We start from the raw sequence: 12,817 nt of genomic DNA, 5'->3' as shown, positions 1-12,817 counted from the left end.
AGGCGTGGGGGCGAGAGGAGGGCGGCGTGGGGGGGGTGTGTGGTGTGTGTGTCTCCCACGGGACCCGGCCGCGATAGGTGGCTCAGGCAGGACGGCCGAGGCTGAGAGCCCACTCGTGATGTAGGGCAAGGCTGCGGGCTGCCGTTTCCCCCTCCCCGGGTGAGGTGCCCGCTGGAGGTGTGAACCAGGGCCCAGGGGCTCTTGCCCTCCTCAGCCTGGCAGCCCGGGTGGAAGGGCCGTGCTGGTGTCGGCAGGGATGGCTGACAGGCCTCGCTGCGGTGCTGGCTCATTGCCGTGGTTTGCAGTGACCAGGGTCTCTGTTTTCGTCGCAGGCTGCACGGAGACGCGAACTGTCTGAGTAAGACCAGGATGGAAGAGTCCAACGAGAACCTTCCCATCCAGAGAGACACCACCCTGTCTGCACTGCGCTGTGATCACGTCACTGTAGCAAACCTGTGAGTCTTGTCTGCTGTGCTCTAAGGGTCAGTCTGTTTGGCTACTAATGTTGTAAAGGCTAAAACATCTCCCTGGGTGCACAATTTTTCCTCTGTGTAACAGACAAGAGTTACCTGGATTCACAGCCTGTGATAAATGCTTACACTGCCCTCTGACAACAGCTGGTTTAGTCAGTGACGTGCTCCACTGCCCCTTTGGGGTTGTAGCCATTACTGTTCACGTCTTACAAAGCTGTGCAGAAGACTATCGTTTTCAGATGATTATTTCGCTGAGGGCAATGTTTTCAAAAGCAGTCATCAGATCCCTTTTGTCAAAGACAGCCAAACTTCTCATGGCATGCAGGACTTGGGTTTTATATTTTCTCATCTGCATTTAATACTGTTCATTTACTAATGGTTAACTGCACGTGTAAATTACAGCTTTTGTTTTTTTAAACCTCTTTTCTCCTCTACAGGGTAAGGCTGGCAGTGTGAGTGTGGAGACTGAGTAGTGCCCTGCTAGGCTGTGTGGTGTTCTTTCACCAAAAATCCAAGAATATCTGCAGCCTTTTATACCAGCATGAGGTTGCGTCAGATTTAGAACTCAGTTCTGCAGCTTTGGGTGATTCAGGGGGAAGGAATTATTTTAAAACTACATTTCCAGTATCTTGATGGAAATGTTTGTTTTCTAGGGTGGAAGTGCTGAGATCTTTGGTGGCTTTAACTGACCCTCAGGAGGGGAAGCTGACTCAGTCTCAAGAGAAAGTGAGTGACTAACAGACATTCCGTGTCTGTTTACTGCATCCCTTCAGAAGAACCTATAATTAGGTAGTTGAGCTTATTCTAATAATAGGCAGGATGTGATGGTTGTCGGGACAGGAGGTGCCGTGGCCATCGCTATAAAGGATCGCAATGGCCCAAAGAAAGTGCGAGAGATTAGGACGTGTTTTTGTGGATTTACACAGTGTGCTGAACACAGGGTGTAATCTGGACAGGTCGTTGCTGTCTCAGAGGGTGTGTAAGGTGGTTATGGGGTATTCGGATTAGCTCAGAAACTTGAAGCTCATCTTTTAGTAATTGGACCTGCTGTCACCTTTCATGAAATTTGGTATGTGATGCCGTTTTTAATTACTTCCTCTTCTTGTATTGAGTCTTGTGCAAGTCTTTTAATTTTAACATGCATTCATTCATTAAATAATAATTTTATTTAAAGTAAAGCTGCTTAGGAATGCCCGAAGCACAGTGGCCTGTTAGAGTGCGGTAAGCATTACCTTGCACAGCGCAGAACAATAGTCTCACACTTGGTTCTCATTTCACAGTTGAATATTTATTCTCCTTTGTGTTCTAGGCACTAAACTCGCTGGGCGTTTGGCAAACCCTGCTTGCAGCCATTCCTAGGCCCACGGCAAAGACCGCGGTGGAGTGACAGCCCGAAGATGGGAGACCAGGATGCAGGTGAACCCTTTCTGGGGATAGTGGCTGGTGGTGCCGCAGACTATGAAGGAGCTCTGCCCTCAGACACGGTGTCGCTCAGCGATTCCGATTCCGATGATTTGGGGTTGGCGGATGAAGCAGAAGTTGATACGGTTTCTCCTGAGGAGTCATCTGTAGATGATGGGGATTGCAGATCAGGGGAGACCCCCGACTCTTCAAGCAGCAGTCACAGATCTCCTGTCCAGCCATTCCATCTGAGGGGCATGAGTTCTACGTTCTCTCTCCGTAGCCAGAGCATTTTTGATTGCCTGGAAGAGGCAGCCAAGATGGCAGTGCCCTCGATGCCTGAAGATAATGTTGTTGATGGGAGGTTTAAGCGTCCATTGCCTCCAACCACAGTTTCAGGTAACATGGTTCCAGAAGGCCTGGTGAAGCAAGCCAAACCAGTGCAGGCTCCCAAAACCTCTCCTGCAGTGCCAGACTACGTGGCACACCCAGAGCGCTGGACCAAATACAGCCTAGATGGAGTTTCAGAGTCTAGTGACAAGACTAACAGGGCAGTGGCCATGGAATTTCTAGTGGGTTTGAAGAAAAGAGGTGAGGAACAAAGCTCAGCTACCCAGGAGAGCTACACCCCTTACTTCAACCAGGACCCTTCCAGCTGCGGAGCTGGGAGGATTGTCTTCACCAAACCAGCAAAAAGGGGTGTGGACGGACTGGAAAAGAAAACATCAGCAGGGGAGGATGATAAGAAACACATGAAAACAGATCTGAAAGGAAAATCTCTTAAGAAGACCGATGACTTGAGGGAGGAAGATAAGGTGGAGCTGGGGCATCTAGATAGTGGAAGTGGAAAGGCAACAGAGGAGGAGGAGTGCACGATGGTGGGGGACCTGACCACAGAGGGTAAGCTCAATGCAAGGTGTAGTGGTGCAGGTGAGGAGCCATCAGTGCAAACGGTTGGATTCCACTGCACTAAGAAGAAGAATAGGAAAAACTTCCGACCGAAAGTAGATGATGAAGAGGAGGAGGAGGCCTGAAGGCTGGAGCACACTGGAGATGTCTGAGGACTTGTGTTGTCTTTGGACATGTTTGGGCTTTTCTCTGATGACCTTTTCTGGTCTGGAAGTCATGTGATAGCTTTTTGTCTGACGGTTTGTGTCATAGCCACCAAGAATATTTTATATTGTTAGAAACTAAGCTGCCTAAACTACTCCCCAGACTCGCTGTTCGTGAGAAGTCTCTGAGCACCCACCCTAGCAGGAGGGAATCAGGTGTGCTGTGTTTGCTGGGCAGATCCCTGGGGCCTGCTCTGCCAAAGAAAAAGATGTGTTAGCTAAAAGGCTGCAAGGCTTCCTACTAACCCCCAAATTTAGAGCTGTTCCTGAATCCTGGGGAATCCTGGAGTAAAGATAATGAGCTCATGCTGTAGAGATTTGTAAATAAGAAAATAAAACCTGGGCTTCACAGGATAAGATTTCTCCTGGCCCTGACTCAGGGAGGAAATGTGGTTTGTTTGTTTTTTTTAATGGAAGCTTCTCTCACTGGCATTGAGAGCAACACAACGGTGCCCAATCATGAGTTTGGAGGGCCCAGGTGGGAACTGACAAAACTGGTGTATTTTTTAAGGTTGGCTTAATATTTACCTTACCTAGTGTCACATGATAAAGATTTTTAAAACCACAATGTTTCCTGTGGAGAGGTGGATACCTCCGGTGAGGACACGCTCAGGATGGCTTCAGCAAAGCCTCATCATGTTGAGTGCAGGTCAGGGTTCACAACAGCTGAGTTGGGCAGCAGCTTTGCCTCATACTGGTGTGATCCGATGAGAATGTTCCTGGCCTGAACATCAGTATGGTCTTTCGAGGTGGCACTGCTTCCACACTGACCCCGTGTGTGGATTTGGTGGGAATGAGCTATTGCTACCAGAACTGGTAACTCTTGTTCTTTGGGACTCGGTGAACTTGCAGTTATAGCTCGATTTCGTCATCATGTGAACGACGCTGATGAATGCCGGTACAGGAGTTTTAAGAAATGCTCTGTTCATGATTTGAGAATTGTCTTGAAAATCTCCTAGACTGTTTCTCTAAGCTTGTCGTCTTGTAACTTCTCCTGCCAGTCTTAAATATTAGATTCTAAAATGGCAATTTTTAACATTTTCAATCATTTTACACTATGTAGAGAATCACTTCATGGGATGAGTCGCCTCAGAATGAGTCACATTGTAATGAACGTCAAATATATCATTTTTTCATACAGAATGTTAATAAAATTTATAAATAAGTTTGAAAGATTAAATTCTTTGAAAGGTTGTATGAGTTGAAACTCAAATTAGTTCAGGTCAGTTTAGACTGACTTTTTTGCCAGTATTTTAAACTAACCAACCCCAGCGTTGTTCTTTATAGCCGTGTACGTCTTTAGCATTTGTGATCTTGGTCCTTCTTTTCCTAACTAAAAATTGTAGCTCAGAACACTTGCTGGTTTTAGAACCTCTGCTCGCCTGGGGGGAGGAACAGGTACCAAAATCCCACTGCTGTTAGTGGAGTCACCAAGGTCTGGGCACGGCTGAACAAATGCCGATTGTGTGAAGACATCATAACAAGATTAGTATCTGTTAATAAAAGACTCATGTCAGAAGGGTATTTTTATCAGATCTGAATTTTTTTTTCCAGCTCTGGTAACAGAAAGCTTTTGCAGAACTGCACAGAAGCAGTGACACGCGTGAGGAAATGAAGTTCAGTGGAAGCTTATCAGTGTGAGAAAGACCTCAACCCAGTACTCCCCCCACCCCAGTGCTGTTTGTATTATTCCAGAGAAATCTCCCTTTCAAGGGGCAGTAGGAATATTCATTTTATGGGTGTATCTCTTCATACAAAGTTCTCATAAGCCAGCTGGAGTTTGTATGCTCCCAATGCATGTGCCGGTTTAAGTAGTGAAAAAAAGACAGTCCCAATTCTTTGTAGGAACATTCTTGCTACACATTCTTGTTTTAGAGTCTAAGTGCTTTTTTTTTTTTTCCCCTGACCTTTGAGAGAGAAAAGTAAAATGCAATCAGAAATGAGCTCAGGCATTGCTGCGGTGTTTCATGCGCTGTGGTACGTAGTGACCAAGTCTCCTTTAGCAGCAGCAAGCTCTGATATGCCATTAGCACAAGGAAGCAGCAGAGGCTGGGGTCTGGTGGCGGAGGGTCACCTGCTGTGAGTTGGGAAGGTGACTACAAGCTACCACACACTTGAGGAGCACGTGATGAGGTTGCAGTTTCTGGAGATGAGGAGCCCTCCGTATGGGAGACCAGCAAAGGAATGGGTCTCAGAAGCCAGTGTGGGAAGAGGAGACAGTGAGTGCTTGTAAGAACTCCAGGAACTGTGTGGATTGTAGTAGTTCAGCATCCCAGACCCTTCCTTGCCAGTGGGAGCTGTCTTGATTTCCTTTCTAATCACCTCAGAAATACCAGCTCGCTTCCTTGGCCAAGGAAGTGACTTGGTTTTTTAGTGCGCACGTGATCATCCTTCAAATGGAAGAGTCCCTTGAGCAGGGAAATGTGGAAATGAGCGGTGTGATATTTGGAGAACAGAAGACAAATCACGTTTAGAAAATAAGGTGGTAGAGTCATGCAGGAGGAGCAAGTTTTTAGAGTGCTTTGTGGAACGCAGTTTTGGTGAAAGGACCAAGTGGTAGGAGAGCAAGGGGGAAGAAAGCCCAAGAATTTGAAGGAGGAAGACCAAGAAATCCTCGGTAGTGTCAAACATTGCCAGCCCTCGGCATGAAGGCTTTGAGAGCTGGGCTTTGGGCCTTCACGAGGTTAGGATTTCACAGTTCAATGGGACAAAGGGTTTAATCTGAAGAAACGAGAATAAAATTTAATTATCAATGTATGTGATGTTGGTCTCGGACTGATCTGCATGCTCTTCTCCTTCACTTCTTTCTGGCAAAGGCTCCTCTGCGTTGGCATTCGTCACACCTAGTAGGGTTGTAAAAGCCACACGCGTGTTTAAAAACGTGAGGACAAGGGGCACATAATAGTAATTGCTTAAGAAACTTTAAAACTTTGACACTAATCCACAATGAAGAGATACTGTAGATTCTGTTACTGCGAATTTGCTCAGAAAATGATAGAACAGGTTTGTTTATTTTTTAGCTATCTAAGTTTCTGATTTTTACACAGTTACAATATTAAATGTCTGGGGAATACGCTACAGGATAATTGGTTTTTCTAATAATGAAATAAATTACATGTGCTTTATAAGCTTCTAACAAATCAGGTGTGAGGTTGTTCGAGTCTGAGTGACTCGAGCTCTTGTGGTGTGACGACTTTGCTGAGTTTCCAGCTACTTCTTTCCCCCCTGCAGCATATATCTGTTCAGTTTTGGGGTTCTGGAAGGCTTTTTTGCCATGGGTAGTCCTAAATAGATACTGAAATACATGGTTAGAAGAATATCCAAAGTCTTTACTGTGGTGAATGTCCTGCGGTGCCTGAGAAATAGTTGGCTTCTGTCTCCTATGTTTTAAACTCCGAACAGCGGAGCCCTGGGACACAGCACGTGTTTCTTTACTGACAGAACGGTTGCAGCTCCGAAGGCGAACGAGCTGTGTTGATAGAACGAAGCAGGAGGCTCGCTGAATTTTTGTGTTTAGTGATTATCTGTATTCGCTGTTTTGGCAGTACTTTGGCAGTACTGTCTCTCTGACTCAAGAAACCCCCAAGAGTCCCCGCAAGAAACCCAGTGGCAAATAGATGCTTATTTACAAGCCTAAAGCGGGGTGAGCTCATTCTAACTCACACTGAGCCCGTCCGTTCCCCAAAGCTTTTAGATATATTTTGGGAAAGGTCATTTTTTTTCATTCTGAAGTACAAATATTCTGCTTCTTGTTTATACTCCCATTATTTCTAGGTACCTCCTTAATATTTTTCCTTGCATTTTTCTAACGGCATTGTTCAGCTGTATTAATTAGCTTTTCCATGATTGGTTTCAATACTTACGTGTGTAGTTTGGAGCTGGTTGAGTGCACAGGAGGTTGGTTGTGGTTAAAACCTCTGCCATGGAGGAGATAACAGCCGTACAGTAGCAAATCTACGAAACAGGTAGTGGTTCCTACTGATGGTTGTAGTGCTTTATCCATTATTTTTGCAAGAAAGATAACCGATGCAGCAGACTGAAGCAGCATCAGAGATACCACGTATAACTTAGGTTGGATTGGGGTTTTTTTGAAAGAAATATTTGAACTGTCTTGGGGAAGATTTGTGTTAAATACCTTCCCTTTTCTATGAGTGCATTGCATTATCTCAAGCTGGCACGAGCTTTTTAAAGCATTGCTTTTGTGTTCCTGTTGGAGCTTTATATGGTGTCAACATTGTTCGCTGAATAGCGCAACTTTTTTTCAGGAAGCCGTCAAATGGATAAGAAAGAGCAGGGAAACTGGAGTGGAAGTATTAAGATAAGGAACTCTGAGTGAGGCCAAAATTACGCTGGAGGGTTCTAGGGACTAAATAACAGTTGTGCTGTGTAGCATGAGGTAATGCTGAGCATTTTCAGACTGTTTAAAAAATGTGTGGTTCTATTTCGAAGGTTTGTAACCAAAAGCTCAAGATAAGGTTCCCTCCCATTCTTTGTAGATTAGACACTTCCCTTTGAGACGCTGGTGTCTGGGATCTACAAAAAACTCGTGTCCAAGAAGTTTAGTGTAGGTCAGATGAGACAGAACAGGGGTATTTTCAAAGAAAGAAAAGGTTGGGAGAAGGAAGAGAATGGAGGCGGGAAGATGAAGAGTTTGCTTCCAGAAGCTGCCTTAATGAAGGAGATAAACTCTTCTCAAGCAGACTAGCAAAGAAATGCTGTATTTCCTCTTCCCACCGGGGGGTCAGGAATGTTTCTGTACGTATGTATATCATCAGAGAGGAAACAACAAAGAAAATGAAACCATAACATAGCTCCACTTCTCCTTCCCTTTATCCCTAAACAGGGTCTGCCAAACCACCATTCAAGGAGAGAAACACGGTGCAATCCTAAAATCGATACAAATCCCTAGAAAACTATTACTTACCTGGGCTTCCATAACTTTAAACCGCTTTTCTTGTTCTTTCAATCCCCTAAAATACTTGGACAAATTATCCACCCTGTGGAAATAAAGCAGACACGCTGAGTGGAGAGGAGAGGCCAGGGAAGAAATGCGAAACCACAAACCCATGTAACTTACTACAGCCACCGCCCCTGCCTGGCGTTCCGTGCTGCTGAGACATCCCAGAGCCCCATAAAAGCTGAGTCCCTTTGGGGAGTTTATTGACCACAGCATCATGTCTGGGACACTTACACATGTGCTGCCCAGGGACTCAAACCCACAGGTTACAGCAGCCGTTCAGCTTCTGCTGAGGAAGGGCTGCTCACCCCAGCCACCCTGGAAATGGAGGACAGCAGGAAGGAGCCTTAGGTCCAGCTCTGTCTCTCCAGCCACTTAATGTCCCACCTGTACCACAGGTGAACTGAGCCTGGGCGAGAACTGAGCCTACAATGTTTTCCATCAACATGGGGGGAGATGAGCCATTTAAAATTTATATGAGATTTCATTTTTGGAAACTGTCTTGGCATTCAAATCTCTTTGTCCAGGCAGTCCAAAGGGACTGAGTAGACAGCTTCCATATAGTGCCTCTGAATTGTTGTATGGTCCGCATGCTTTCTGCATCCTTCTCCTCTCCTCCCACCAGCTCCTTATTCTTAGCATCCCATTCCCCATAGGCTCCTCAGATCCCTCTGCCCTCTCCTAACTACTCTTTCAAAGTTGCCCTCTAACAGGTTACGTTTGATCCAGGTCAGTGGAAAAACCTGCTGCTGGGTGGGTCTAATGCACTTTGGGACTGGTTCAATGCAAAGTTCAAAGACTCCCTTTCTGAGGGTCTCACAGATTTCAAACACGCTGCTCCCAGCTCAGAGCAAAGCTAAGCCATGGGTTTAGTGGTGTCATCTGAACCCTTCGCAGTCTTGTTCTGGCTTTATGCACCTGAAATACCATGAAGCCAGGCTGTTCCTTACTTTTCCCCTCCAAGCAGTAACTTCTAAGTTATTATGAATTAAGAGTCTATGTAGGAACTTGGGGCAGAATAACGTACTTATTAGATGTGGCCTTCAGCCTTTCGTCGTTGCTTTCTTTCCTTTCTCGTTCGAGGTTTGCAAGATAGTTTTCCTTTTGTACCAGCTCCCATGTTATGATTTTTTGGTCTAGGCCAACTGGAAGATCTCTTTCTGGAGGAGAAAAAGAATTAGGAGTTATATTTTACTCCCTTTTCTCTTAGAGCTGTACTGGAAGGCTGCTTTACTAAAGAAAAATGAAGTCTCGCCATTGCCAGCGTATCATTTTATGAAAAAGCAGTGTAAGGTAAGTGTTTTGGTGAAAGTCAACGGACCTTTTTGCGGTTGGATGACTCCTGAGTTTTCTAAAGAAGAGCACAGACTGATTTCTCTCATTTCATTTAAACTCATTTACAACCTTACTGGGCTTCTGACATATTTTAGTCCCCATGAGCAGAGCTTTATGTTCAGATGCACTTTATCATCTACAACTCTTTATTAGAGCAGTTATAAATAGGAAGGACAAACTAAATCCCTCCACCTTAAAGTATAAAGCCTGCTGTTACTGTCAGGTGTCCCAGCCAACACCAGACCTCAGTTTCAAAGACATATTTTGAATGTAACATGCTAGTTTTGTACCTTTTTAAAGATCTGTAGAGGGCACGCTTGCTGCATGCTCCAAACACTACTGAATCTATCACCTGAGCAGTAAATACAACTGAGGAGTAAATAACCTTATTATCAGACACTATGAAACTAGCTGGGCCAACAGCAAGCCCCCAAACACCTCCTGGATATAGCTGAACTTCCCCTGCCTTTTTAATGATAACTTTTAAGTGACCACCATCTCTCTAAGCGTGCTGGCTCCCTCTCCGTGGCTCTCTATCAGGTGATTCCACTAATCCTAGATTTTTAGACTCACCGTATGTTTTTAGGGTTGTCTGTACCTAGTAATTACTAAAATGCAGGAGTAAATGAAATAACTATTCATTAAACCTATCCATTGTCATCTCTGCAGAAATCAAATCCCTTTAACCAGTTTTATATCGACACCTTTGCTGTAATGACTATGGTGCATAAAGAAATTCATTGTAGGAAACTCTTTATAGTAGAGGATACATTATGAGCCTTAATTTTTCATTTGTACTCTCCTGGCACTCTGTTAAAAATAACTTGTGACCCTTGGCCTAAGGAAATCTCAATAGCTCTCTTCTGCCTGTGCAGCACGTCCTAGGAGAGGTCAGGGTCTCCAGTTGCGTAGGTGTTTGCTAACAACTCACCCAGACGTTCTTTTTTATGTTCCAGTTTGTTGAAGATTCTTCTGAGCACCAGAGTTATGTGGTTAATAATGATAAACGGTGGTGCCAAGGCGGGCCGGCCGTGATATTCAACAATGAGGTTGTAACGCTGGATTTTCCAGAAGATGTCTGCGTTGCCCTGAACAACTTGAAAAGTGTAACTGTAATTGGGGGAAAAAAGTAGTATGTGACTGTTCTGACTGCAACAAGCTAAAGCTTTTTACAAAATTTACTCCCACACTTACTTTAAAAAAAGAACAGCAAGCTCAGCAAGTGGTGTTAATTTAGTTTAAAATTTGGGCATGTTCTTGGATATTAAAAGAACTGCAGTTGCAGTCTTCAAATGTTAAAAAATACGTTATTTGTTTTTTTAAAAGAAAGGTAATTCCACTTCCCTCAGGCAAGATCAGCAAACATGCTATGCCAGTTCTTCAACCAAATGAATCATTGTTAGCTGTGTTGACATCAAGCACTTCCCCTACGTGCAGATTATCCCCTGAGAGCCTGCCAAGTTTACAGCTCGTTTTTTACCTGCAGGCTGGGGCTGTGGCACAGCCGGGGATCCAGGCCCTTCTGTGCACCTTTAATTGAGTTTTTAGCAGTAAAAGAGGTTTCTTTTCTTCATGTCTTTAACGTGGCTAGAGTGAGGATGCTGAGAACAAGAAGTCTACCTATCAGTCGCCAGATAGGAAAACTACAGGTGTATTCCCAGATGAACAGCCAGCAGCAGTGTTGTACATGTGGGCATTCCGTTAAACCTGCGCAGCCTCACTCCTTACTGAAGGGGCTCTCACCTGAACATAGCAATCAGGAGATTCATCAGGAGGACGTTTGTGACTAGTAGGAAGATGACCAGCAGAAGTATGACGAGCCAGTTGGCGTAGCTGTTGGGACACGATGGTGAGTTCTCCTGCAGAATCTGCAGTGGATTAGAAGTGCAGTTCCTGGGATACATTCGTGAGGCTGCAAAGGAAGATGGAGAAATAAAAAAATAGTTTTGACAAATCCTACTGCCACACGTATTCCTTAGAGTGAAGGCAAAAGCATTACATTTTGGTGAGCAAAATCTCTGACTTTCAACAAAGAATAGCAAAAACTACAAAGTTTTCCTGAGGTTTGAAGTAATGCATTTCACAGGTATTCAATGCAGATAAAAACGAAATTAAAATCTCCAAACATCTCTTTTTTTTAAGCACTAGCAACAGGGATGGATGTATATATTTAGTACTTTTACTGTTAAGATACAAATCAAGGACAACGATGATATTGATTCTCAAACTGAGATTGAATCTTGGCTGCGTATAAACAGCAGCATAATTTTGTTCTGAATATTTTACAGTTATTAAAAACTTAAATACAATATTATGGCAGTATTTTTGTACTGTCCTTGACTACTAGCAGGACCATAAATACAAGACTCTTAACCCTAAAAGTTTGAATCCTACTTCAATATCGCTACTGACATTTTAGCACTATTTTCCTGGCCAAATGCTGCGGCATTACTTCAGACTTCTTTGGGACATGACCTTAACTGCTTACCCATCAGAAATGTTGCCTTTGAACTATTATGTCCAAGTATTTCCGTGTCCTGCGATCGGTTTTGTGTTGTTTTGTTTGAAACGTTGTACACAGGCAATTACAGGCTTGCTCTGATTTGGACAGCTTTAACTCCAGAGTCGATAAAAGCTCTAGAGGAATATTCATTCTAAAACTAAGTCTTTGCTTATGACAGAGCTGTATTGCTTTAACAGTGTACATTAAACACAGCCAAAATATATGGAGATGCTGTACAGATGTTTACACAGGGTTATCTGGGTCTAGGTTGATCTGGATGGAGAGCAGCGAAGTGTGCCCGCCTTTGAAACTGCAAAGCCTTGTGTGAAAGTTTCAGGCGGCTTGTCTAAATCGGGCCAGCCCCTGCGCTCTAATGTAATTCCACCATGCACATTATTTCTTGGCAAATGCACTATTTATATCATCATAATGTGAAAGCTTTGGCCTGCAGGAGAAAGATTTTAAAAAAAAAAAAAAAGGAAACAAAAAGACAGTACGGGGGAAGGAATTCTATGCTCTAATCAGAAATGTTCATTCAAAAATGGCCAAGTTGGGGGGGAAAAAAAATTTCCTTACTGTCTATTTCATCCAGTGGAATCTGGCCAAATATCTGAAGGTAGGGACGATAAAGCACCCTTCTGAATATCCATTCCGCTTGGCTGTCGTTGGGATGAAGCACAGCTTGAGTTGTCACACCATAGGCAATGAGCCACACGCTCAAGAAAAACAGAAAGAAGAAAACATCTTTCATCTAAAAAAGACAGGGGAAGGGGAGAAAAGGAGAGGTGACTGTAGCATATCTTGCTGTTAGCATATTGTTGTTGGCCTGTAATCAGCATTTTTCTTTGATAGTTTATTTAGATAAAGGTGTTTTAAATTAAAACCTTGCTTTTCAACCATCTAACATTTAAAAATGAAACACATTTTCTCTTTTAAGTGCAGATGTCACAGTACCATCGACTATTCTGCTGTGACTTCAAGAGTTCTGCTGCAGCAGTGAGTCCCGGTAGCAGTCGGTGTTCCTGGAGGAATACTG

At 44.0% G+C, this 12,817-nt stretch overlaps 2 protein-coding genes across 2 annotated transcripts in view; one reads left to right on the top strand and one right to left on the bottom strand.

The window, feature by feature from the left end:
• Window positions 1-1,870: 1,870 nt before the first annotated feature.
• On the top strand, window positions 1,871-2,908 carry TSSC4 (tumor suppressing subtransferable candidate 4). The gene has a single exon (XM_010139090.1). It carries the CDS (start codon window positions 1,871-1,873, stop codon window positions 2,906-2,908), a length of 1,038 nt encoding a protein of 345 aa, XP_010137392.1.
• Window positions 2,909-5,728: 2,820 nt separating this feature from the next.
• The window catches only part of TRPM5 (transient receptor potential cation channel, subfamily M, member 5), a 33,103-nt gene continuing 26,014 nt past the window's right edge, over window positions 5,729-12,817 (bottom strand). The window contains exons 18-24 of the mRNA XM_010139089.1: window positions 12,358-12,532; window positions 11,022-11,190; window positions 10,210-10,388; window positions 8,971-9,103; window positions 7,911-7,983; window positions 6,850-6,940; window positions 5,729-5,829 (exon numbers count right to left, since the gene is read on the bottom strand). Coding sequence (XP_010137391.1) covers window positions 5,729-5,829; window positions 6,850-6,940; window positions 7,911-7,983; window positions 8,971-9,103; window positions 10,210-10,388; window positions 11,022-11,190; window positions 12,358-12,532 — 921 coding nt within the window. The remainder of the gene's footprint in view (window positions 5,830-6,849; window positions 6,941-7,910; window positions 7,984-8,970; window positions 9,104-10,209; window positions 10,389-11,021; window positions 11,191-12,357; window positions 12,533-12,817) is intronic.

Source organism: Buceros rhinoceros, unplaced genomic scaffold, assembly GCF_000710305.1.
Source record: "Buceros rhinoceros silvestris isolate BGI_N320 unplaced genomic scaffold, ASM71030v1 scaffold30686, whole genome shotgun sequence".
NCBI classification, from domain to species: domain Eukaryota; kingdom Metazoa; phylum Chordata; class Aves; order Bucerotiformes; family Bucerotidae; genus Buceros; species Buceros rhinoceros.
The sequence above is the reverse complement of the archived record's forward strand: the minus strand, read 5'-3'. Positions and strand labels throughout refer to the sequence as shown.

Bases quoted from the DNA above. Each gene is read 5' to 3' on its own strand.
- TSSC4 (XM_010139090.1), top strand. From the start codon at position 1,871: ATGGGAGACCAGGATGCAGGTGAACCCTTTCTGGGGATAGTGGCTGGT.